This window comes from Budorcas taxicolor, chromosome 10, assembly GCF_023091745.1.
Source record: "Budorcas taxicolor isolate Tak-1 chromosome 10, Takin1.1, whole genome shotgun sequence".
Lineage (NCBI taxonomy): Eukaryota > Metazoa > Chordata > Mammalia > Artiodactyla > Bovidae > Budorcas > Budorcas taxicolor.
The window spans coordinates 60,370,325-60,396,386 of NC_068919.1; the positions used below are offsets into that span (position 1 = coordinate 60,370,325).

Genomic DNA, 26,062 nt, shown 5'->3' on the forward strand with positions numbered 1-26,062 from the left:
AGGGTCTTTTCAAATGAGTCAGCTCTTTGCATCAGGTGGCCAAAGTATTGGAGTTTCAGCTTCAGCATCAGTCCTTCCAATGAACACTCAGAATTGATCTCCTTTAGGATGGACTGATTGGATCTCCTTTGAGTCCAAGAGACTCTCAAGAGTCTTCTCCAACACCATAGTTCAAAAGCATCAATTCTTTGGCATTCAGATTTCTTTATATTTCAACTCTCACATCCATACATGATTATTGGAAAACCATAGCCTTGACTAGATGGACCTTTGTTAGCAAAGTAATGACTCTGCTTTTTAATATGCTAAGATGGTCATAACTTTCCTTCCAAGGAGCAAGCGTCTTTTAATTTCATGGCTGCAATCACTCTCTGCAGTCATTTTGGAGCCCCACAACATAAAGCCTGCCACTGCTTCCCCATCTGTTTGCCATGAAGTGATGGGACCAGATGCCATGATCTTAGTTTTCTGAATGTTGAGTTTTAAGCCAATTTTTTCACTTTCCTCAAGAGGCTCTTTAGTTCTCCTTCACTTTCTGCCATAAGGGTGGTGTCATCTGCATATCTGAGGTTACTGATATTTCTCCTAGCAATCTTGATTCCAGCATCTGCTTCATCCAGCCCCACGTTTCTCATGATGTACTCTGCATAGAAGTTAAATAAGCAGGGTGACATTATACAGCCTTGATGAATTCCTTTTCCTATTTGGAACCAGTCTGTTGTTCCATGTCCAGTTCTAACTGTTGCTTCCTGACCTGCAAACAGATTTCTCAAGAGGCAGATCAGGTGGTCTGGTATTCCCATTTCCTGAAGAATTTTCTACAGTTTATTGTGATCCACACAGTCAAAGGCTTTGGCATAGTCAATGAAGCAGAAATAGATGTTTTTCTGGAACTCTCTTGCTTTTTCGATGATCCAACAGATATTGGCATTTCGATCTCTGGTTCCTCTGCCTTTTCTAAAACCAGCTTGAACATCTGGAAGTTCATGGTTCACTGACTGTTGAAGCCTGGCTTGGAGAATTTGGAGCATTACTTTGCTAGCGTGTGAGATGAGTGCGATTGTGCAGTAAGTTTGAGCATTCTTTGGCATTGCCTTTCTTTGGGATTGGAATGAAAACTGACCTTTTCCAGTCCTGTGGCCATTGCTGATTTTTCCAAATTTGCTGGCATATTGAGTGCAGCACTTTCACAGGATCATCTTTTAGGATTTGAAATAGCTCAACTGGAATTCCATCACCTCCACTAGCTTTGTTCGCAGTGATGCTTCTTAAGGCCCACTTGACTTTACATTCCAGGATGTCTGGCTCTAGGTGAGTGATCACACCATTGTGATTACCTAGGTCATGAAGATCATTTTTTATATTTCTTCTGTGTATTCTTGCCACCTCTTCTTAATATCTCTGCTTCTGTTAGGTCTATACCATTTCTGTCTTTTATTGAGCCCATCTTTGCATGAAATGTCCCCTTGGTATCTCTAATCTTCTTGAAGAGATCTCTAGTCTTTCCCATTCTATTGTTTGCCTCTATTTCTTTGCACTGATCACTGAGGAAGGCTTCTTATCTCTCCTTGCTAGTCTTTGGAACTCTGCATTCAAATGGGTATATCTTTCCTTATCTTTGCTTCTCTTCTTTTCACAGCTATTTGTAAGGCCTCCTCAGATAGCCATTTTGCTTTTCTGAGTTTCTTTTTCTTGGGGATGGTCTTGATCCCTGTCTTCTGTACAGTGTCATGAACCTCCATCCATAGTTCATCAGGCACTCTATCCGTTCTAGTCCCTTAAACCTATTTCTCACTTCCACTGTATAATCATAAGGGATTTGATTTAGATCATACCTGAATCGTCTAGTGTTTTTCCCTACTTTCTTCAATTTAAGTCTGAATTTGACAATAAGGAATTCATGATCTGAGCCACAGTCAGCTCCCAGTCTTGTTTTTGCTGACTGTATAGAGCTTCTCCATCTTTGGCTGCAAAGAATATAATCAATCTGATTTTGGTACTGACATCTGGTGATGTCCATGTGTAGAGTCTTCTCTTATGTTGTTGGAAGAGGGCGTTTGCTATGACCAGTGCATTCTCTTGGCAAAACTCTATTAGCCTTTTCCCTGCTTGATTCTGTACTCCAAGGCTAAATTTGCCTGTCACTCCAGGTGTTTCTTGACTTCCTACTTTTGCATTCCAGTCCCCTATAAACTTAAAGAGCACTATTAATCTAGCAAATCTATATTTAGTCCAAATATCATCCCTATTTTCCTTGAGAATGCTGTGGCAGAATTATGCAAGTATTTAGGTCCCCTTTTTATTACCATTGGTAATTTTCGCTGGTTCACCACAAGTTATTGGAAACAGTGACTTAATCAGAGCTACATACAAAGCAGTTGAAAACTGAATTGGGATTAGGGTTGCCGAACAATTCTTCTCCAGATATTTCATGTGTCCGAAAGGCTTCATGGGGAATAAATCCCTTGCATTGCTGTCTAGAAATTGTACGAGAGACAGAAAGGAAAAATATTGACTGAGAAACTGAAAGATGGCGTTTAAATTTAGTATTTTCTTTCCTTTCAAGGAAAGGAAACTTGGAATATTGAACTATAACCCAAATGCTAGCTGTCTGGCTGTCCCCAAGTCTTCCCATCTTTTAGAGTTACCAATTTTAATACTAAAACACACACACACAGAGCCCTGCATGAACTCTGACCTCCTGTAGAAGATCTAGAATCACTTTCTTCCCCTCGTCACCCCCCAATAATTTCAAGAATTCTTGGGAGCTCTGCTTAATCTCAGCTCTGTATCAAGTTTAATACTACTGTCGTATTCTTTAGCCACTTTGGCCCAACTGCAAATTTGTTTTGCTCTTTACCTCCCTCCAGTGACACTTAAGCTGTACATGTTGGAAACTTTATTGATGTTTGGGCAATAGGAGGGAAGCTACAGCACAGATGGCTCATCAAACAGATTAAAATGTAATCTGTGCAGTGATAACTATCTCTGGACATTGTTTCAAAATAATTCATTGGGGTTGGGGATGAGGGAATAGGTGGGAATCTTGAAGAAACAAAATCAGCTAAGAGCTGATAATTGTTGAAGTTGAGTGATGAATACGTGGGGTTCATCATACTCTATGTTCTACTTTTGTTCATGATTGAAATTTGCATAAAAATATTTGAAAGAACAAGCTCCTTTGTCATCTCTGATGCAGGAAATTTCTCTGGCTTCCACTTCCTGCTCCGATTAACCTCCTATCACATTTTGGGATCCCTTCCCACAACTTCTGAATCTCACCGCCTCTTCCTCCTTCTCAGGTTGCCCAAGCAAGCCTTGAGCTTTGGGACCCCACTTTAATACTGGGGGGAGCCCAGCAGAATGGTGTGTAGCTTCCCTAAAAATTCAAGAAATTCCTAAAAGGAATTCTGCTCCAGGTTTACAAAATATCATCACATAAAACTGGCATAACACCTGGAGTATATAGCATTTTGCTGCTGCTCCTGCTAAGTCGCATCAGTCGTGTCCGACTCTGTGCGACCCCACAGACGGCAGCCCAACAGGCTCCTCTGTCCCTGGGATTCTCCAGGCAAGCATAGTGGAGTGGGTTGCCATTTCCTTCTCCAATGCATGAAAGTGAAAAGTGAAAGTGAAGTTGCTCAGTGTCCGACTTTTAGCGACCCCATGGACCACAGCCTACCAGGCTCCTCCGTCCATGGGATTCTCCAGGCAAGAGTACTGGAGTGGGGTGCCATTGCCTTCTCCGAAAGATTTCCTGCTGCTGCTGCTGCTGCTGCTAAGTCGCTTCAGTCGTGTTCAACCCCATAGACAGCAGCCTACTGGGCTCCCCCATCCCTGGGATTCTCTAGGCAAGAATACTGGAGTGGGTTGCCACTTCCTTCTCCAATATTTTAATAAAAGTTAATTCTGCTCCACTTACAATTTGTATTCTAATTGAAGTCCTGACAATAGATTCTAATAAAAGTTAGTACAGGGAATTCCCTGGTGGTCCAGTGGTTAGGACTCCGAGCTTTCAATGCTGAGAGCACGGGTGTGATCCCTGTTCAGAAGACTAAGATCTCACAGGCTGTGGGATGAGCCGAAACTTATCTGTACTTTTTTAAAGTAAACAAAAGTGAAAGTGAAATCGCTCAGTTGTGTCCAACTCTTTGCGACCTCATGGACTGTAGCATACCAGTCTCCTCAGTCTATGGAATTTTCCAGGCAAGAATACTGGAGTGGGTTGCCATTTCCTTCTCCAGGGGATCTTCCTGACCCAGGGATCAAACCCGAGTCTCCCACATTGCAGGCAGATGCTTTACCGTCTGAGCCACCAGGGAAGTCGTTGACATTAAAAAAAATTACAGATAAGTACATCAGGACAAAGCAGTTTCTATACTTACAAAGAACTCTTGGGGAGAAATAATAGGTAAAATATGGCAAAAGAGTAATTATTCTTGCCTTTTGACAAAAGATGTTCAATGTAGGCATTGTGTCATAAATAAATAAAACTATCCTTAAAAACAATTTTTTGATTGCTACTCAACTATATTGCAATATCCAAGAGCTAGACAACCATCATGCTAGACCTATTGGAGGGGCATTCGAGACCCAGAGTCTGAACCCTCCTCCCAATTATGAACTTGGTGAGGGGGAGAAAGAGGGGCACCCCCAGCTCCTGATGGTGATTAACCCAGTCTCTCTCTTATCTTAGCATCAGCTGGCAATGGCTCCTTTCACTGTGCCTACTTTGGCCTAGAAAATGAAAGCTTTGCTTAGTGCAGCTCTGAAGTCAGCTGCAATTAATGTTCAAATTCCCTAAAAGGTGTGCTTACAAAGAGAGGAAGTGAAGTCATGCAAGAAAAAAAAAGACTATTCACATCAAAATACATGTGCAGGAAGAATGAGAGAATTCACTCTGGATGATTATGCTAATAATACAAAGGTGGAAACTGTGCCTTTTGTCCTCTTTTAACATCCCCAAAGGGAGAAGAGAAGCCAGAGATTTGGCAGATGGAGGGGGGGAAAGTAGCTGTGGCTTCTGCAGCCTCTTGCCAAAGGCCCCTGAGCAAGGGACATGGAAAAGGGGACGTGTTACCTTTGGCATGTGCCATTGTCCCCAGACACACGCGAGACAACGTCAGCACTCGCTTCTGGCTCTAAACTGAAAAAACACTTCCTCTGCTTCTGCCAGCACCATTTTCCCTCCTACTCACCCCTGCAGTCTGACACAGTTTCCACTCCAAGGAGACCCAGTAATGATTCCAAGGCAACTGGGTAACATATTCCAGTGAAAGAGCTGGCAGACAGCGTGAGACAGCACGGGGATAAGTTTAGGCTGAAATGAATTAGGGAACATTTGTAAGTTACCCTTTAAGTTTTGTATTGCCTTATCATCAAACAGCCTCTCTTTGGCGGTACATTGATTTTTCTGACTATGAAAACCTGTTTCATTTCTCCTATGATAATCAAACACAGTCTCAGTCAATGGGCACCCTTTTTTTTCCTGAATGGTAATATTGCACAAAATATGGAATCATCCTACAATTCCCACCTGACAGGACTCCCACACAGCATTAGCCTCTTTCTAATATTATTTTCCCTATCATGCTCAACAATATAATGCTTATATTCCAAACATATATCTACAGGGGATTATATCATTATTTGCCTTTGCTCGTCAAGTCTCTTTTATGAGAGCTTCCTGTTATTTGTCCTGATCTATGCTACTATTTGTCAAAATATCATCTCTGAAATTGCCTGCTTCTCTAAGATGTCAGGAAAAAAATATTTCATGTTCACTAAAATTAAAGTCATTATAAACCCCACAGAGGTTTTTAAATGGGGACACACTTAGAATTTTTTTCCCACAAGTATAATGCCCTTTCTAATAAGAGTAGACTGGACTTGATGAAGAGTATTTTGTCAAAACATTTCCCCTGTAGGCCTTTGCAAACTAGAAAATAGTCACAAAGTGTTTCTTTCTTATCTCCTCATACAATGTGTGGTGAGAAAGCTAAGCTTGTATTTGGTTCAGTATTTATACCTGAGTAGAAAGTCAACATCATTCCTGAGTGGAGAAGGGGTGAGTGAGTGAAAGTCACTTAGTCATGTCCGATTCTCTGCAATCCCATGGACTATACAGTCCATGGAATTCTCCTGGCCAGAATACTGGAGTGGGTAGCCTTTCCCATCTCCAGGGGATTTTCCCAACCAAGGGATGGAACACAGGTCTCCCGCATTGCAGGTGGATTCTTTACTAGCTGAGCCACAAGGGAAGTCCCGGAGAAGTGGTGTGAGACCTTTAATCAGGAAGCTGGAGCTTAGCCCTGTAACTACTGTGGATGGTTGGTTTCATAACCCCAACACATTGCAGCCTCCTTTAGGCTCAGGCAGTTCATTTGTTATCTAACCATGTCTTAGGTCAGCTTTAAAGATTCAGCCTCAATTTTGTTTTTGTGGTTTCTTAGTGTCATTTCCGTCCATTTTTCCTTCGCCAACTTCTGTGTTTATTAGCTGGCTATTTCAGCAATGGCTTCTTAACCTCAGTGTCACAGATATTAGATTAACATCATCTCTTGAAGCTCAGCTCTGGTGATGTTACTCTTTGCCCCAAATATTTCCATGGTTGGCTATTGCTTCCCTGGTGTTTAGAACCCTCCAGAGTGAATGTGCAACCTACAACTCCAGAATACTTACCAACGATTTTCTACATGTCCCTTACACTCCAGTCTATTTGAATTTCAGTTTTGGCATTTTATGAGTATGCCTTGGGTCTCCTTTGTATTTTCAAGGCATATTGCCTGTTGTGGAGATTTCTGTGTTTATCTTACTTCCCCTGCTAGACAGTAACCTTCCTGAAGATAATTGTGATCATTTATTGACAAAATATTCTTTGCTATGGACTGTGTGAGATACTTCACATCATCAACTCTAGATTTCTTATACTGTAAGGCAGATATTACTGTATTTTTCAGATAGGATGATAGAGACTCGAGTGGTTAAATGATGTCCTCAAGGTCATGTTGCTAGTCTGTGACAGCTTATGTCTAGTTGTTTCACCTATATCATCTAGAAAAACACTAAATTGAAGGAATGATGATGCTAGCACTTGTCCAGCACATAAATGCGAGGCAATTATGTGAATAAGTGGTGATTTTATACCTTAAACACAGCCTAACTTTAGATAATTGCCACCAGGTGGCAGTAGTTACCCACAGCCATACAGTGTGGGCTCAAGATTCACTACATGGAATCGCAAAGCAAGAAAGGGACCCTGGAAATGATCAAGCACTCTTTCCTATTTTATGCTAAGAAAATGAAGAATCCAGAAAGTTATTTTACTTACTCAAGATCTTTTAGCTAGTAAAAGAGTTACCCAAGATCTTTTAGTTAGTAAAAGAGTGGAACTTAAACTTAGGTCTAAAATTCCCAAAGCCAGTGTTTTACCATTACACCAACTTGTATGTTTTTTATTCAAAGCTTACAATTTAGTCATAATTTTCCCACTGAATATTAAAATATTCAGTAAAGTATTGAAAGTAATAAAAATTAAACAAAGCTATTTCATTATAAAGTTTTAAGTGTTTTTCTTAACCAAGTATTAAATAATATAGTTTTCATGTTAAAAATATTAAAATATAGAGGGAAAATAACGGCAATTCCAACAGCCAGAGATAATCATTATTTTGGAATATGTTCTCCCAGACATTGCTTTACTGATCTGTAAAACATGAGTTTGAGCAAATTCCAGAAGACAGTGAAGGACAGGGAAGCCTGGTATGCTGCAGTCCATGGGGTCGCAGAGTCAGACACAACTGAGCAACTGAACGACAAAAACAAAACCCATTTTTAAAAATTAGAATCAGGGGACTTCCTTAGTAGTCCAGTGGTTAAGACTTCGCCTTCCAATGCAGGGGGTGCAGGTTAGATCCCTGCTTGGGAAGCTAAGATCCCACATGCCTGGCCACCAGAAAACCAAAACCAAATTCTAACAAATTCAATAAAGACTTTAAAACTAAAAAAAAAAAAAAAAAAAAATTAGGATCAAACCAAGACATAATTTAGTAATTTGTTAACCTAAAATTATCCCTGTAATCTTACTTTTGTAAATAGTTATTAGACATTTTCTTTAGGAAACTTCACAGACCTTTAAAAAGTCTCCCAACTTAACCGAGATTAGTTGCTAAATAAAGGGAGACCATTTTCAATATCCTTTCTTCCTTCATGTATTTCTGGAGAAGATTCCCTTCATGAAAACAGTTTTCCTTGTATTTTTCCCTTTCTCATTCTCTTTTCAGTAAGAAAAAGAGCAATGTCAAAACACTATGCACATAGTCCACCTCCAGTGGCGATGTGTTTTATCAGTAAAAGGCATTTTATTTTTTTCACTTTTAAGTTGTTCCTCCCTACTCACCTCTCTTCTTAGGATGATGATATAACACTAAAGAGTATTTCTCAGCTAAAACTATCAGGTCAGTTACCTAAAATGGTATATTTTACACCAAGGAGCAGAAAATAAAATGGCTTCAAATGCCTAATTACATATGGGTCACACTATTATCTTGAGTGATTACATGCCTCTTAGAGTGGATTTTGCATTGTACAGCTTTCTCTGTATCCAGGGGTGCTCTCTGAAATCTATAAATATCACTACTAAAACTGTCATTGAATTTTGGCCTGGATGATTTCTGTCCTCTGTAATTGGCATTCTTGTGACTGGTACTCTATCCCTTAGGAGTATGTGCCTTAGGAATATGTAGTAGAGGCTAGCAGTAAGAAAATGAAGTTGGGTGGGGGGTTTGGTACTCTTCTAACAGGGACCAATGCTGGAGTTGAAGATGCAGTGGGGAAAGGAGCAAATGAAAAATAGGATTAAGTGTGATTTGGGGGTGGTCAAAGCCAGGGGATTGGGGTAGGTAGAAACTCTGCTGAGAACACTTTATGTGACAACTTGGACTCAGCATTCATGTAATCATGTCAATATGTCCAAGATCCATTAACCCCAAACAGAAAACTCCAGGTACCTACATATTTCTAGCCAGGTGGGATGGAGATGTTCATGTGGCAAGAAATGCTGTGTGGGGAAGGTGCTCTGAGATCCAAATCTTGGGTCTTCCCCCACCTCTATTCACCATCCACCTAGGCCAGCTGTTTAAATGACTTCTACGGATAGCCATCAAGGAAGTTAACTGATGGAGCATCAGATTAGTTTGTAGGAGTCTCCCTGACTATTTCTCTCCTGACATATACAGCACCAAGGACAGGAGTGGAGAGTGGACATCATTAGTGAGTGAGGCAGAACTGTCAAGGGAGAGGAAAACTGCCTGGTTTCTGCCTGGAAAAAAATCGATAGAACGGTGACTGCTATTCAATATACAGTTGATAACCAAAGTGCAGCCCTGCCTCTGAAAATGATGCTTCTCTTTGGCCATCAGTAAAAAAACGGTGCCGTTTCTAGTGGAAAGGAAGACTTTACCAAATAAAATGACATACCCTGGTTTTCCTTTGCTACCAACTGAATCTGCTTCCCTGTGGCTCAGCTGGTAAAGAACCTGCTGCAATGCAGGAAACCTGGGTTCGATCCCTGGGTTGGGAAGATCCCCTGGAGAAGAAAACAGCTAGCCACCCTAGGATTTTGGCCTGGAGAACTGTCCATGGGGTCGAAAAGAGTTGGACACGACTAAGCATATTTCACTTTCACCAACTGAATCTAGCATACTGAAAGAAGGCAAAGCTCAAATGAGCTCAGGAACCAAGCCTTGTTAACATAGGCTCTCACTTCTAGCAAACCAGTCGAGACCACTATTTAGGTGCTTCCCTGGTGGCTCGGAGGTTAAAGCGTCTTCCTCTAATGCAGGAGACCTGGGTTCAATCCCTGGGTCGGGAAGATCCCCTGGAGAAGGAAATGGCAACCCACTCTAGGATTCTTGCCTGAAGAATCCCATGGACGGAGGAGCCTGGTGGGCTACAGTCCATGGGGTTGCAAAGAGTCGGACACGACTGAGCAACTTCACTTCACTTCATACTGTAGCTACTCACTATACCATCCACATTTGTTTCATACACTTGCCTAAACATTGTATTTCATAATAAAACAAAGTAAAATTATCCTAAAATATTTGAACTTTACATATATTACATAGAAAATGTCTCCAAAAATCTCAACCGAACAGACTGTATTGTACTTTCCCATATGGCTTTTGCTTTTCCCATGCAGTATTTGCTTTTTTCCACTTTTGGGGGGAAGTTCCACAAGTCTGCTCTATGCCATTGTAAAGGAGAAACAGACTTTTCCCTTCCTGTGTAGACGAAAGCCTAGTTCTCTCCTACCATGTCTTTCTTCCCTGTGAGTCTCCCCCACTACTCACAGAAAACACTTCACTTCTGGGCACCCAATGTGTGCAGGCTTTTCCCTACACCAGGCAATTCTCTGTGACACCAGCTGGGGTGTCCTACAATTTCTCAATTCTGACACTGTGTACTTGGAGATAGGCTCAGATATTACCTGTGAGCTCTCTGGGCTGTTCTTTAGGGGATTTTATGAAGGCTTCATCACATGGGAATGATCCATCATTAATTCCAATTTTGCCCTTCTCCCTTCACAGGAGAATGGGAGGAATTGAGAGGTTCTAAACCTCTAATAATGGCCTGGCCTTTCTGGTGACCAGACCTCATTCAGGAGCCACATAGGGTCTGAGTCACCCTATTAGAACAAGACACTTCTGTCATCCACAAAACTACAAGGAAGGGTTTCAGGAGCTGTGTGTCAAGAACAGAGGTCAAAGACCAATAACAGAACAAAAGATGTTCTTACCACCAGGGTGACAGAGGCTAATATATATATTCTATTATCTCACAGCCACCATCTTCTATAGGTGAAACCCACTGATACTAACTTCAGTCCCTCAGGTCACATATGACAAGCCTAATCTGAGTCTTTGGATTCTAAAAACACCTATTATATTCCAGGGACTTTCTCTAGGCAACTGCCCCTCATTCCTCCCATCCCAACAAATATACTTCCCAGGTGAAAATGTAGCACCCATGGATATCATTCCAGGTCTCTAGCGTAGAGCATCTTCAAATGTGAGCATCTTCCTGTAAGTATGGTACCCAGATGGAAACATATTCCAAGTACAAAAAACCTAGAGGAAGCTCATTAACCATGTCTTCCGGTGTGTATCCTCTCTCCCACTTGTAAGACTGAAGATACTGCAGAGAACATGGGCTTTGAAGCCATAGGACCCGTTTTAATAGTAGTCATTGTTAGCTGAAATGTCTCTGAGCCTGTTTGTGTCACCTATAAAAAAGTGGTTTTCTATTCTCCACAAGCAACGTTATGAGAAAGAAAAGAGCAGTTTGTAAGTGCTTAACCGTGGACTTAACGTTAAGCTGACGGAATCTCTTAGCAGTCACATCAGTCTTCAACTGTTACTACATATTGGTCAGAATTCACAGAACCAGACTCTAGCTAGTTTAGCAGAATTTATTTACTTTACTGACTTCAGAAATAATTTATACCATGACCCAGTAAACACGTGCGCACATAAGTATGTAATTCAAATAATCTTCACAGAATTTACCCATCTGACCTGTTGTCCTCTGCTGTATTTCTGTTCAGTATTTTTTAACACTAGTTATGACCCACTGAGTTAATTTCATGACTCACTGATGAACAATAACCCATAGTTATATTTCCAAAGTAATGGAAAATACTATTAATACACTGCAGGTATAACATGGCCTAGGGAACCACTGGAACAGAAGAAACAAACTCTAATCCATGCTTCCAAAACTGGGCAGCCAAGAGTTGCCAGCTCCAGACATTCCATCTGTGTGACACCCCCCCCAAAAAAATGGTACCTCCTGAGCCTCGCACTAGGGCATCTGATTGACAAAGCCTAGCTGACACCCAAAGTCCTGGTGCAGAGGGGTTTGGGAAATGCAGTAATGGAAAGCACACCAGAAACTGCAATAGATGATGTTAAACCAACTCATACGGCTGAGACATACTTACTCAGATACTTGGTTTGGATAAACCCAGTGGTCTAGGCATACCTCCGTACATCTATTTATCTGTACTAAATTGTATATTTTCTTGGACAGCCTATTACTGCTACTTCAGTGAGGCAAATTCACATTACTAAAATTTACTTGTGTGCTTAGTCGCGTCCAACCCTGTGACCCCATGGACTGTAGCCTGCCATGCTTCTCTGTCCATGGAATTCTCCAGGCAAGAATCCTGGAGGGGCTTGCCATGCCCTACTCCAGGGGATCTTCCCAACACAGGGATCAAACCCAGGTCTCCGGCATTGCAGGCAGATTCTTTACCATCTGGGCCACCAGGGAAACCCCAACAGAATGAAATTCAGAGCAATAAACCAAATGGAGATTCCCAACTCACATTTCCTTTCACAAATAACCTGTACCCAGTTAACCTGGGGTCTACCAAAAAGGAAGATTAAAAAAAAGAAAAAAAAACAGGGAAAACTTAAGGAAAAAAAAAAAGAGGATTCTCTTCTTTCCAACCTCATAAAGAATCTTAAGTTTAGAAAAACACTTTTTATATCACTGAAGAGAAGGGAAGAATTAGCAATAACTTCTTTTTATTGCTGTTTAATTCAGTTTATGCAATAATTTCTGTGAGAATTCAAATTTATTGAATGAAATACATTGCTTATGATATTCAAAGCATTTTAAAAATAAGTTACTGAAAGGGTAGTATATAATGAATTAAACAATACAGATTTGGGGATAATGATGTGCATTTAATTTAAAAAAGAAACGGCATGAGTTCACACACAGTTCACTAAACGCAGAAAAACAAAAGGAAGTAGGTTTCTATAGGATCCCAACAGAGGTACCCTTTCCTTAAGCATAAGAAAACCAAATACTTTTAGAAGCTGAAGTGTTAAGTTTACAGAAATGCAAAACACCAAAACACATTGAAGCAAAGTCTTTATTTTCAAGAAAAAAGTACATTCTCATTTCCTGTTCTCGGCGTAAGTTTTAATTATTTCCAGTGGAACCAAAGCCTCCTGAACCCCTTTCAGTGTCATCTAAAATCTGAAAAGACATAAAGGTAGTGAGCCGTATAGTTAATTTTAGATCCTCTTTCAAGTCTCTCCAGCTCTCAATCTGTAAAAGTTTTATTCTTGCTATATCATTCCTTCAAAAAGGAGATTACAGAAAATTAAATTTTTTTAAATGTTCCATAAAATACTGAATAATACCAAAAAAGCTAAGGGAATAGTAAATTTCAGTCTATTTAAATGGTTTACTATTCAAAGGAATGCGATATAATAGCCATGGCAAACATTTTAAGAAGTTCTACAACTAGGATTTTAATTTTGCTTAAAATAGGACTAGTCAAATATTCTACTACAGGTGGTCTCCAACTTAGAATGGTTTGACCAACGATTTTTCAACTTGATGGTGTGAAAGTGATATGCATCTGGTAAAAACTGTGCTTCAAATAATGAATTTTGACCTTTCCCTGGGCTAGTGATATGCGATGTGATCCTCTCGTGATGCTGGGCGATGGCAGCGACTGCAGCCGCCAGTCAGCCATGCCATCACGGGTGAAATGCTGATACAGTTTCTGTGCTCATACAATCATTCTATTTTTCACCTTCAGGACAGCAGTCAATAAATTACATGAGATATTCAACACTTCATTATAAAACAGGCTTTGTATTAGACGACTCTGTCCAACTAGGTTAATAAGTGCTCTGAGCATGTTTAAGGCAGGCTAGACTAAGCCATGATGTTCAGTAGGTTAGGTGCGTGAAGTGTATTTTCAACTTAAGGTATTTTCAATTTACAATGGCTGTATCAGGATGTAATCCCATTGTTAAACTGAGAAAGATCTGTATTTAGTTACCAATAGCATATTAGATCCTCAAATTTTTATTTTTCCTTCACTGAAGATGTTATCGTGTATTCCCTACTCAGCTTTTATAATACTTACTTGAACTTCCTCTATTTCTGGGTAAAATATCCGTTCACAAATGAGCTGTGCAATTCGATCACCCTTTTTGACTTCAAAGGAAAAAAAAAACAATTTATTACTGATACTTTATTGATGCATTCTCTGTATCCTGCCTTACACAATACAATGAGAATCAGAGGAGTTAATATGTGCTATTTAGACATATTTAATACATAACTCGGAAAACTCATTACATTGATGTGATTAGATATATTTAACATACCTTCAAACTTCTCTTTGCCAAAATTAAACAGGACAACACCAACATTCCCTCTATAATCTTCATCTATGACACCAGCTGGAGAAAAGAAACATGATCTTAGCTTAGTGTGTGGTACCGAGGACTGCTGCTAAGTCGCTTCAGTAGTGTCCGACTCTGCGACCCCATAGACGGAAGCCCACCAGGCTCCCCCGTCCCTGGGAGTTCTCCAGGCAAGAACACTGGAGTGGGTTGCCATTTCCTTTTCCAATGCATGAAAGTGAAAAGTGAAAGTGAAGTCGCTCAGTCGTGTCTGACTCTTAGCGACCCCATGGAATGCAGCCTACCAGGCTCCTCCATCCATGGGATTTTCCAGGCGAGAGTACTGGAGTGGGGTGTCATTGCCTTCTCCGAGGACTAAGGGTATATAATTACCTCAAAATCATTCCTATGTAGCTCTGAAAGTTTTATCCTTGCAATGAATATGTGAATCTTGCTCTGCTACTATGTAAAGCCTCAAAGCTAAGAAATATTACTAAAATGCAAATATACTTAGTCGCTCAGTCGTGTCTTACTCTGCGACCCATGGACTATAGCCTGCCAAGCTCCTCTGTCTGTGGGGATTCTCCAGGCAAGACTACTATAGTGGGTTGACATGTCCTCCTCCAGGGGATCTTCCCAACCCAGAGACTGAACCCAGGTCTTCTGCATTGCAGGTAGATTCCTTACCATCTGAGCCACCAGGGAAGCCCAAAATTCAAATAAGAATTTTGAAAGTGGTCCTAATTTTACAACCTGTCATCCTTACAAATGGTGACCATTAACCTACTCTAAATTGGGAGTAGGTGCTTAGCGTCTCAGCCAAGACATCCTTAATTGCTCTCTTCCAATCCTACTGTCTATCTGCTGCATACCTGCCAAAAGGACTAGGAGAAAATTACAATTTGGGTTTTAAAGGCTTTTCCTGGTAGCAGCTTCCCACTAATATCCAGACTGAAATATGATTGAGTCATAAATAAAAATGTCAAAAAGCCAGAAGATCTGTGGTGGAATAAGTCGATGCTGACACTGTTAAGCAGCAGTCTAGCAAATATCAGAACATTCCATTTTTATAATGAAAATGGAGCTGAACTGTTCACTTCACATTCTTCTTCTCCTTTCCATTTGAGCTACCATCCTTTGTTAAGAGCATGATCTCTCAGAAGACATTAGCACATAAGCTTAATAATGAGTATAATTTTATACACAACTGGGTGTAATTCGAACCTGTTTGAGATTATAAACACAAAGGCAGCAAATTTTTGCAGGAGAGGATCTTGAGCCAGGGCCCTGCCACAGCCCAGAGAAGTACATCTACCCAACTTGCTAGCATTTATCTTTGGGCCAAGAATCCAAAACCGTCCCACAAACACAAGCACAGATAATGTAGGTGCACCAAGTCTTCTCACTTCCTTTTTAAAAATTAAGACATAATTCACAAGTCAACATTTTTTTAGTGTATTCAGCGCTGTGAAAACATGACCACAATCAATTTTTGAACATTTTCATTACCCCAAAAAGAAACCCCCTAGCTATTAGCAGTCACTTTCCTATCCCTATCTTTCCCCTCAACGCCTATTTCCTTTTATACATGTTAATTCTTCCCCTTCAGTTTGTAAAATGCTAGACAGGATTCATGTGAATCTAATTAAATGCAGCTCCATGTCATATCTTACATCTTCTTAATACCCCCCTTCTCTGGGGCAACAAAAAACTCTTATCAAAGAAGAAAAAAAAGAATCAGGAATTTAGTTCAATGGGTACTAATGCTGGTTGGCTAGACTCATAGTTATTTGAAGGTCAATTGAAAAAAAAGTTGGTTTTATTTTTTTCTTTTTTAGAACAAGAGTAAGCATTCACTTTCAATTTTCTCATATAGGGAAAAAAAGGGCAAAATTAAAAAAAAATAAAAAGTTCCATCACAGGGAAATATACTCAGAAAAACTAACATTTTAGATTTTTCCAGTGGATTACTGTAGAAGTTTAGATGAACCCCTGTGCTTTATGAATGAATTAGTAGGGCTAAGTGAAACTGAACTTAAAATACTTCTTACAAGGTTCCTGACATAAGACTTAAGAGTCTGAATTAAAGATAAAACAAAAGTGGCTGAAAGTGGTTCATATCATGTCTAGACTGAAGGAAACAGTCTATTCTTTTCTGGTTCTACATCAATGAAACTTTGACCAACTCAAAGAATACTGAAGCCTGGCCTCTTTCCCCCACTGACAGTTGATCATTAACTTAGTCCTTGATATTTACTGAAAGAATGGATATAAAGATAGGACCAGCTGTTTTCTATATTATCTAGATGCAGAAAGTTTCAGCTGCAGGAATGGCTCAGATCAGAGTTAAGGAAGGAACCCCTCAGCAGCAGGTCATTCCCTGCTTCCCATGCTGGAACAAATGACCACAGGAGGCTTTGGCATCTCCAAGTGGGAGTGCTCAGACTAGCACTCATTCACCTAGGGTGCCTTAGATAAAGACCATGTGTGCTGACTTCTGAATTCACTTCTTTACTAGAAAATTTTTAGAGTACCCAAACAGTACAAATACATATAAAGTAAAAGCTAATAATGCTTCCCAACTCTCCCCCTCAGGCAGCCACATATTTTACACTTTTTTTTTTCACCTAAAATAGCATAGCTATCCTTTGAGAGTAACATATCTGAATCTTAGTCATTCTTTTAGATCCAAGATATGGAATACAGCACCATGATTCCTATGTAACTGTGTTCTTACCTATCATCAGACATTCAGGTCGTTTTTACATTTTTCCTATAATAATCAAAACAGTCCTTTAAATATGTCCTTGTGTATTACTGTATTGTATTCTCACCAAAGTGTCCAAAAAAAAAACCACTTTCCTGGGCTGAAAGGTGTGTATATTTAAAATTTTAATGGATATTGCTAGATAACTTTGCAAAGAAGGTATAGCAATTCAAATTTCTATCCATGATATTTAAGAATGCCCATTTCCAAGCTCTCTTATAATGCCAAACTGAAGCAATCTTTTTAATTCTGGCCAATATGATGAGTAGAAGATGATATTTCATGGATTTATTTACATCTCCCTGATGACTAGTGAGAGGCTGGGCTTTTTTACCTCAATATGTTTGTTCCACATTTGTATGTCCTCTTCTATATTTTATAATCAGTTTTTTTCCCCCCTTATCTGTTTGGATATTTAACTCTTCTTCATATGACTTGCAAGTATTTGTTTGTTTACTTTATGGTGTCTTCTACAATACCAAAACACCATACATTTCTAAAGGAGTCCTATCACACATATGGTTGGATGTCTTGAATTCCTCAAAGCCAGGTGATCTACCTAGACTGAAAGAAATTAAGTCCTTTCAAGTCAATTAGAATGTATGACAGAAAAAATGGTCCTTAATTACTCCTTTTTAAAAAAGCATGAATGCCAACAGTATTAAAAAATCTAATAGTTCCAAGTTCATTTATTACTTGTTAATCAAAGGCAACTGACCGTCAAAAAAAATACAAGACATTCCTTTCGTACATAAGGGACAAAAACATCAAGGGTATTTCTCTTCATGAGAAAGCAGAAAGTATTTTGAAGTTATCACTGGAAAAATCATGCATTGGAACTGGCAGAGTGATTAACTGACTTCAGGCAAAAGTTTTACTGTGTCAAGACTTTGGCACGTCATTCGTTGGAAACCTTCTTTACTGAAAACTATCCACACCTACCAGATGTGAATTCTGAACGGAATCCTGCATACTCAACTTTTCCCTTTGACCCTTATTTACAGCCTGGGATTTCTAACAATATCCCTCTTTGAAATAAAAACTGTGGCCAACTATGATAAATGTGTGCCTAGGAGACATTTTTAAGATACTCTGCATCCAAGAACACACCACAATGTGACTGTGTGCATAATACCACAGGAACCACCAGGCAAACTAACTTTCCATTGCTCTGACATGAATTTTTTTCAGAGGATTGTTTTAAATAGAGCAAAAGTTAGTAAGAAAAAGTTTCCATGTTAAAAAAAAAATCACAGAGGACAGAAAATATGTAGCAAGCAGTGTTAGTGCTTTAGATACATTATAATTCAATCCTCCCATCTTTCAGGGCAAGCACACTAATTTTCATTTTACAGATAAGGAAACTGAGGCTCAGAAAAGTTAAGCAATAACTAGCAAGTTAGTGACAAAGTTAGAGCCCAAATCCAGTTGTTATTCCAAAGCCCATGTTCCTTTCATAACCCTTTGAAACTTATTTAAAAATACCATATTTTATATCCTTAAGTTATCGTTTTACATGACCTTACTACTACTGCTGCTGCTGCTAAGTTGCTTCAGTCGTGTCCGAATCTGTGTGACCCCATAGACGGTAGCCCACCAGGCACCCCCGTCCCTGGGATTCTCCAGGCAAGAACACTGGAGTGGGTTGCCATCTCCTTCTCCAATGCATGAAAGTGAAGTCGCTCAGTCGTGTCCGACTCTTAGCGACCCCATGGACTGCAGCCCACCAGGCTCCTCCATCCATGGGATTTTCCAGGCAAGAGTACCGGAGTAGGGTGCCACTGCCTTCTCCGAGTGACCATACTAGACCTTGTAAAAATATTCTTGAAAGTCAAGCATAAATTAGCCCAGGGAATTCTCTACCCCAGAGGGCTATCCATCTCTGTTGAGTTATATTCAGCTCCTCTTCAGTCTCAAGAGCTATTTTTGGGCTCCTGTTTTACCCCACAGCACCACCTAGTGACACTACAGGGAGATGGCCCAGGGGCAGGCCTCAGCCAGAGAGGGAACAGTAAGTTAATTCAGGGCAGAGCTAGGTTGGTAGACGGACAGGGCAGGGTGATCCACGGCTTTTAACTGCAGTGGAAAGAACAAGGGGATTGGAATCATATGGATGGATTTCAGTTTCTAAAGAGGCAACTTGGGCCCATTTCTCAGTCAGTTTCCTTTTCTATTAAAAAGTAGCTTCATAAAAACAGCAGAAGGTGGAGAATTTAACATATTCACTCATCTGAGGGCTAAGAGGCCTTGTTAGAGAAGCACTAACTACAATGGCTTAAATAATGATATAAAAGCATTTCCTTTCCTTGTAATAACAAACTTCCTTCTGTGAACAGTCATTTTTGGACTAAATGCAGATTATCACCAAACCAAGGCAAAATCCTATCTGTCAGATAGTGTCTAGCTTGTTAGTGAAATAACAACATTTCACATAATGATCATTAAAAAAGTAGACATACTCAAATAGCATTCAAAACTGTATCATAATCATCTTTTACTTAGGGACAGAAATTTCTAAAAGGCAAGATACAACAGAAACCATTTTCTTTTCTTGATGATAAAAATAAAATCTGTCATTTGATTACTGCAAAAACAAAGTAAACACTTGCAAATATTTACAGAATAAAAATGTAAATATATTACCTCCTACATCTATGAAGTGTTTTGCTGCCAAGCCAGAACGAGGAGCTATAAAACAAACAAACAGAAATTGACTATCTTAAGAAGGGCAATACTGAATAAAATTGACATAATCTAAGCATGTCACTCTCATCCCTATAACATCTGTATCTTATCCTTAGCAGACAGTTCTGAATTAAAAATGTATTTATCACACTGTATGATCAAAGTAGAAAAGTTTAGAAAAATGTTGACAAGGTTTAATTCAAAACCAACTTAAACCACTCCAGTATGTCTTTAGGCAACTGAGGATAAGTGCTGAAGCTGTGGTCTGCAGGAAAGAAATGGAAAGTGAACAAGTGGCAAAAACCATAGATGATGCTGTCCAGACGTTTGGTCACAAAGGGAGGACGATAGCTGGCACGGACATGGGGCAGAGGAAGGGACTTAAAAAAGATAGGAGATCCGAGCATGTTGCAGTATGGATAAGAAGGGGAGGGGCATAAACCCAACCAGAGTAGCAGAGGTTAACCTTGAACTTGGGACTCCTAGGCAGAATTCAGATGCCAAAAGACAAATCTGAATGAAACAAATGAACCAGAGTAAGAAGGTAAGTTTATACCTTACTCTTGCTGACTTGAGCAACAGGCCTACCATTAATTATCCTAACTTCTAGTATTTTATTCCAGAATAACTTAAATCAGGCACTTTGTCGGTAAATGCTACCCCTTTCCGCCTTCACTGTTATTTCACCCCATCTCCTAATCCACCCCCCCCCCCCCCCAGTACACTAAAAATGCCGTCAGTGCAGCCAAAAAGATGGAGAGAGAGCTCATTTCAGTTTTCTTTTAAAGGCTCAAGTATCAGCAGTTCTCAGACTCCGGCTAACAAGATCCCCCTGGGATCACAGTTCCATTTTCTCCTTTATGTTCACCCTGAAGTCAGTCAGCAAGTAATTAGACTCTTGAAAAGAACTTTTAAACTCTTTCTACAGTGACAACTGACTTGCTGCAGAAAAAAATCAAACCTGCTGGCTTGCCCTGCATTTTATCCTCTCTCCTCCCACGATGAGGCCTTGTCCTCTAGTGCACTGAAGAGCATCCCTTTCCTAGCACACCTCATGGGAGGAAACCCAAGGGGGAAAGGCTAAGGGCCTGATATCCTCAGGGGTTAGAAACTTTACTTATATCAGTGATATAAGATGCCATGTGCCATTATCTTAACCCTGCATCTTTATTCTTATAAAACAAATAAACATCTTCACAAAGAAATCTGACTCCATACGCCATCTAATGCCTGAAGGGAGGATTGGTGGTAAGACTGGAAACATCACCTATATTTTCAGTTTTTCTCACAGTGAACAGTTGGGAGAACAACCTCCTAGGCTAATGTGAGTGTCCTAAAACCTTAAGTAAGGAATCCGGGGTAGAAAAAAAAGCAAAGAGAGGCAAATGTAGCTACAAAAAGGAAAGTTTTCAAGTGACTGCAACTGCCACTGCAGGTGGCATGTCTTTATTTTAGGACACAGGCCAAGCAATATCCCTTCCCTCATTTATACACCCCGAATGAAAGTAAGAAGAAAGAACCGATCACAAAGGAAGAGCATGACAAATGGTTATGTGTCTCAAGTCACCTACCCACTCTTCCATAGCACCCAGAAGGAAGGGCTATCTGAATGTCAGTTTTCACAAGCACTTTCTCCATCGGTGGTACTGTGTAATCATAGGCACTAGGAAAATAGTGAAAGATAACAGGTATTTAGATATAGTAATTCTCTGAGCATTCTTTGGTAAAAGAGGTGACAACCTGTAAACGTATTTTCCTTTGAACAAAATTGTGTTGGCAAAATGAGATAATTTTTTAGCAGGAGGGGGCTGAAAGGCAGACTTTAGATTGTATATGATTCACTAACATGGTACAAAAAAAGATAAAGAACGAAGAAAGGCAGATAATAGCAAATAATAGCTAATATTTATTAAGCCATTACTCTGTCCCAGGTACAGTTCTAAGTCCATTGTACAACTCATTTTATTCTCACAACAATCCTCTAGGCATTAGGGAAAATGTACAGAAGAAGGCAGAAAAAGGGGTGGGGAGCAGCATGAATGGGGGGAGGGGTGTGTCCAGCTGCGCTGCATCTGTTCTGCACTTGTAGTTGACCAGGCTCACCAAGCGGTGGCTGTGAACTTCACTGGCTGAGGCAGAGAGGTGACCACTGTGAACAGGTCCTAGAGATGGGCACTGCCCAGGAACTGATCCTCTAAGGTCCACCCACCAAACGCTGCTACTTTGCTATCACTGTAGCGCCCTCTTTGCTAAAAATTTAAGAGATTTTACAATAAGCAGAACTGGAAGTTACTTTGGAGCCCTTAAGTAAGACTGGTAAAATGGTGCTGTGTCTTTACTTCTTTCACTGGAATTTCCTCTCTTGAAACAGTGAAAACGCTAATTTATTGAAGAGATGAATTATGTCCACGTCAACATACAAAGTCTTATGTTTAATAGGATGTTTATAAAGTACCCTAAATTAAGGTCTCTTCGCAGACTCACAACAGTGCCCAGCTGTGGAGCAGTTAATCTACATCACTACTTTTATTCATGAAATAAGGGACTGAATTGTATCCCATTCAGCTGCATCAGTCTTACCTCACTTTTTCCTTCTTTTCTCCCACTATCATCACATACGCCTCTCTCCTCTTTTCCTGTACTTACAACTTATACCAGTGGTTCTCACATTAGAATTACCTGGGATGCTTTAAAATAAATCCGAGGCTTGGGAGTTAGTCATGTAATAAACACTGTCTCCTCTCCAGGATCACTTTTCACCTACCTTAATGGTTTGAAGAAGTGGGGACAGTACTCAAGGGGTTAAAATACAAACAAACAAACATTGAATTCAGGGTCAAAAACTCTATTATGTTCAAGCCCTTGGGCAATCAATTCATCTCTTCACAAACTCCCACGTCTGTGCAGAGTAACACTCATCTACTTCAGGATTGCTGTATTAAATAAAATAGCACATGGGACAGCTTTTAGGACAGGTACAAAATGCTGTACAAAAGAGGTGGTAGTATTAACTAACATTCCTACTTTTCATATTCAGACTTTGGGCAAGTCCTTGGGGGGAACTTAACTTACTAACCCTTAAAGCAGAAGCAACTTTCACTCATCTTTCCTGGGTATTTTATTACCTAAGAACCTCGGCTCCCAGCATAGCTTTTCTTTCTACTGACCACAGTACCACTCTCGGGCCACTACTTGAAGGCCAAAGTGGGCCTTCTTCATCTCTACCTTCCACTTGGAAAGGACGCAAAAAATGTTGCAAAATAAAATAACACCTGGGCGGTCGTTTATTGCTATTTACCATTCCACACATCTGCCCAAATCCGTACTCAATTTATGCTAAAGAGGAAAGCTAAAATTTTCAACATTAAAAAAAAAGCAGGACTTCCGTGGCGGTCCAGTGGTTAAGACTCCAGTCTTCCACTGCAGGGGGGTGCAGGTGCCATCCCGGGCTAGTGAAACAGGACCTCACGTGCCACGCTGTGGGCCCCCACTTCCCCAAAAGGCAAAAACCCTATATAATGCAAAATGCGTCTGTTTCTGCACTTTTCAATGACTGTTTCAAATTGCAGCAGCAAGCCGGCATGTAAGCTAACCTGAGAGCTCTATCACTCGGAAATCGGGACTTCTCTGCGCGAAGTCGGGACCATGGGATAGAAGGCGAGCCTCCGGGCCCGGGCCGGCCTTCCTCCGGGGCGCGGGCGGACAGGGTGCCCACTCACCTGTATAGGTCGTAGCCCGCGGCGCGTGCGGACCCCTTGGTGGGGGCTGTGGCGTGCTCTGAGAGCCGGGCAAAGCGGAGACGCATATCTCCCGCCTCCGTGGCCCGGGCCCGCTTGCTGGGGGAGACGACTTGTGCCTCTTGAGAGCAGGGCATGGCAGCGTAGAACGTGGGCACAAGCGGGAGCAGGGGGAACAAGAGAGAGAGAGAAAGAGAGCGCGCGGATGAATTCTAAACTTCCCGCCAACCTCGCCCCGCCCCCGTCCCCTATCCCCCCCGGACCAACCCACAGTCAGTGCTGAGAAGGGAGATAGGCCTCAAATTTGGGGCTGGAAATCTTTCTCAGAAGACAGATTTGGGAACGGAAAATACGGAGCCTCTCAAAACTTTGTATACTCAGTGCCTAGATCCAAATCCAGTGGCAGCTTCTGTGGCCTTCCCCTCATCCCCACATAGAAAACCACCCTCCTTCCCTGTGAGGGAATTCGAATGGACTGGCTCCCGCCCGCTAAGGCCGCGCGCCCTCCCACTTGCCCCTCCGCCTGAAGCCCGACAACTTCCTCTGGTGCAGCCGATTCCCGCTCGGTGTCGGGCGCGCGGGCCGCCAGCCGGGCTCCCTGCCTCCCCCCGCCTTGGAAAGCGTGTGCTGCCAGCCTGGGTCCCGACATTACTGGAGCCGCGGCCGCCTCGGCTCAGCTTGCGGCCGCGGGAGAGCAGCCGGAGCGCCGGGAGCAGCACGGATCCCCGCGGGGTGGGGTCCAGGGGCGGGCCTGGCCGGGAGAGCCCCGCGGCCTCCGCCCCGGGCCGTGCGCGGCGCGCGCTGTTAAACACCGAGCGGAGCAAAGACGGAATGAAGTGGTGGCCGAGCACTGGGCGAGGGCAGAGGGAAGTCATCTGCCCGAGTCTGGGCGCAGCTCGTGCGGGCGCGCGCCAGCCCAATGACCTCGGAAGCAGTAACTGCCGCCGTCTGACGAGGGGCGCACGGAGGCGGCGCCTCGACAGCCCTCGGGCTGGCCGCAGGCCCTCCCGGGAAGCTGCGCTCTCGGCGTCTCGAATCTCGCGGCCGCCTTTGCCTCGCCCTCTCCCTCTCTCCACTCGCACCTTTCATCTGGCGCCGGTTTTCCGAGGTCCCGGCCCTGCGCTCCGCCGGTTTATCTGGGGCGGCGCCGCCCGCGGCCATGATTCGCCAGGTTCCAGTCTCGAGGCACTCCACTCCCCCCACCCTCTGCAAAAGGAGCGGAACCGCATCACGATGCCCGGGACGGGCACGGCGCTCAGTGCTGCGCCCTAGGCGATGGGCAAGGCAGCGAGTTCAGTTTCCTTCCAACACAGTGCAGGATGGGATTGCTGTTTATTCTCAGAGGGGCTGGGGATACCAGAGTCTTGAGGATACCACGGGGACATCTCAGTTGAAATCTTAGCACTCTGGGATGGCCCCACAGGAGCACAGAGGAGAAACGCTGTGGCTGTATTCGAACAAAGGTCCCGGGCCACGCTGGTGTAATTTACAGTGGGGATGAGTAAATAACTTTTCAGGTAATTTAAAATAGATTTTTCTAGGGTTCAGGTATCTTCACTTACGTCTGGAACTGACGGTAAAGTCTCAAATTGTAATGCATTTTGTCAAAAGAAATACAAACCTGTAGGGCAGTTAGGAAAATGACAGAAATGTTAGGGTATTGTTGGGGAGTTTTCGGACTTCATTGCTTTGCCTTTCTTTACAACCCCCACCTTTTCAGTCTCTTACTGGCTCTTCCTCTTAAATGTTGGAATTCCTCTGGAAGAGATTATGGGTTATGCTCTATATAGTCTTCTCCCATGGCTTCAAATATCTATACTCTGAGGACTTAGCAAATTTATATCTATAGCAACGTGATCTAGGACTTCTTCAACCGCCTCTAGAGCCATCATATGACTCACTTCTGTTGCTCAGGGCCACAGTTTCTAGACCCACCAGCCTTTCCTGCCTGCAAGTCTGTACACATCTTTCCTTGGTTTATGCCTTTTCAAGTCTCACTCATCTGAGAAAGACCCACCCTGATAAACAACTAAAGTAGTTACCCTTTTTTCCCTTCACCACCATTCTAGCACACTTTTTTTTTCCCTAGTCACACAACTTCTTGCTACAGGCTGTGTCTCTTCTTTGTATTTATTTTCTCATTCATTGTTTATTTGCTGTAGTGGACATAAGCTGCATAAGGACAGGGACCAAATGTGTCTTCATTCACCATTGTATTCCTGGGGCCTGGTTTAGTGCCTGGCTCAAAGTGTTGCTTGAGAACTATTTGATACATAAATGAATGAATGAGTGATAAGAGATCTCATTCATTATATGAATGAATGAATGAGTGATGAGAGCTCCTTCATTATATGAATAAATGATAGATCTCTGGTTCCATCCAGACCCTGTATATGATCACTTTTCAAAGTCTTACGATTTTTCTATTTTTTCCATTCTTTTAATTTTTAATCGAAAGGTTTTTTTCTCCATATAATGCTTTTTCAAACCTACAATGAACAACATCAATCCCTTCCCAGTCCCTCCATGAATACAGTCTCTCAGCTCTCACTCAGGGGCAATACTTTCAACTATTTTTTTGACTTTTTCTATTGGTATTTACCTCCCCACCTGTGCCCAAATTATACGTTGCTATTTAAATGGCCTAGAAATTACCT

The 26,062-nt window shown here is 41.7% G+C and overlaps 1 protein-coding gene across 2 annotated transcripts; it reads right to left on the reverse strand.

Annotated features, from left to right (window-relative positions):
• Positions 1 to 12,721: 12,721 nt before the first annotated feature.
• DUT (deoxyuridine triphosphatase) lies at positions 12,722 to 24,598 on the reverse strand. 2 transcript variants are annotated; one of them, XM_052646906.1, is made up of 7 exons: positions 24,488 to 24,598; positions 23,388 to 23,526; positions 21,240 to 21,331; positions 19,627 to 19,671; positions 14,199 to 14,273; positions 13,955 to 14,025; positions 12,722 to 13,050 (listed from the first exon to the last, which is right to left on the reverse strand). In XM_052646906.1, exons 1-7 carry the CDS (start codon positions 24,564 to 24,566, stop codon positions 12,994 to 12,996), a joined length of 558 nt encoding a protein of 185 aa, XP_052502866.1. In that variant the 5' UTR covers positions 24,567 to 24,598; the 3' UTR covers positions 12,722 to 12,993. The 2 variants fall into 2 exon arrangements, with proteins under 2 accessions (XP_052502866.1, XP_052502865.1); XM_052646905.1 differs by lacking the exon at positions 24,488 to 24,598 and adding an exon at positions 24,058 to 24,292.
• Between the last annotated feature and the right edge of the window lie 1,464 nt (positions 24,599 to 26,062).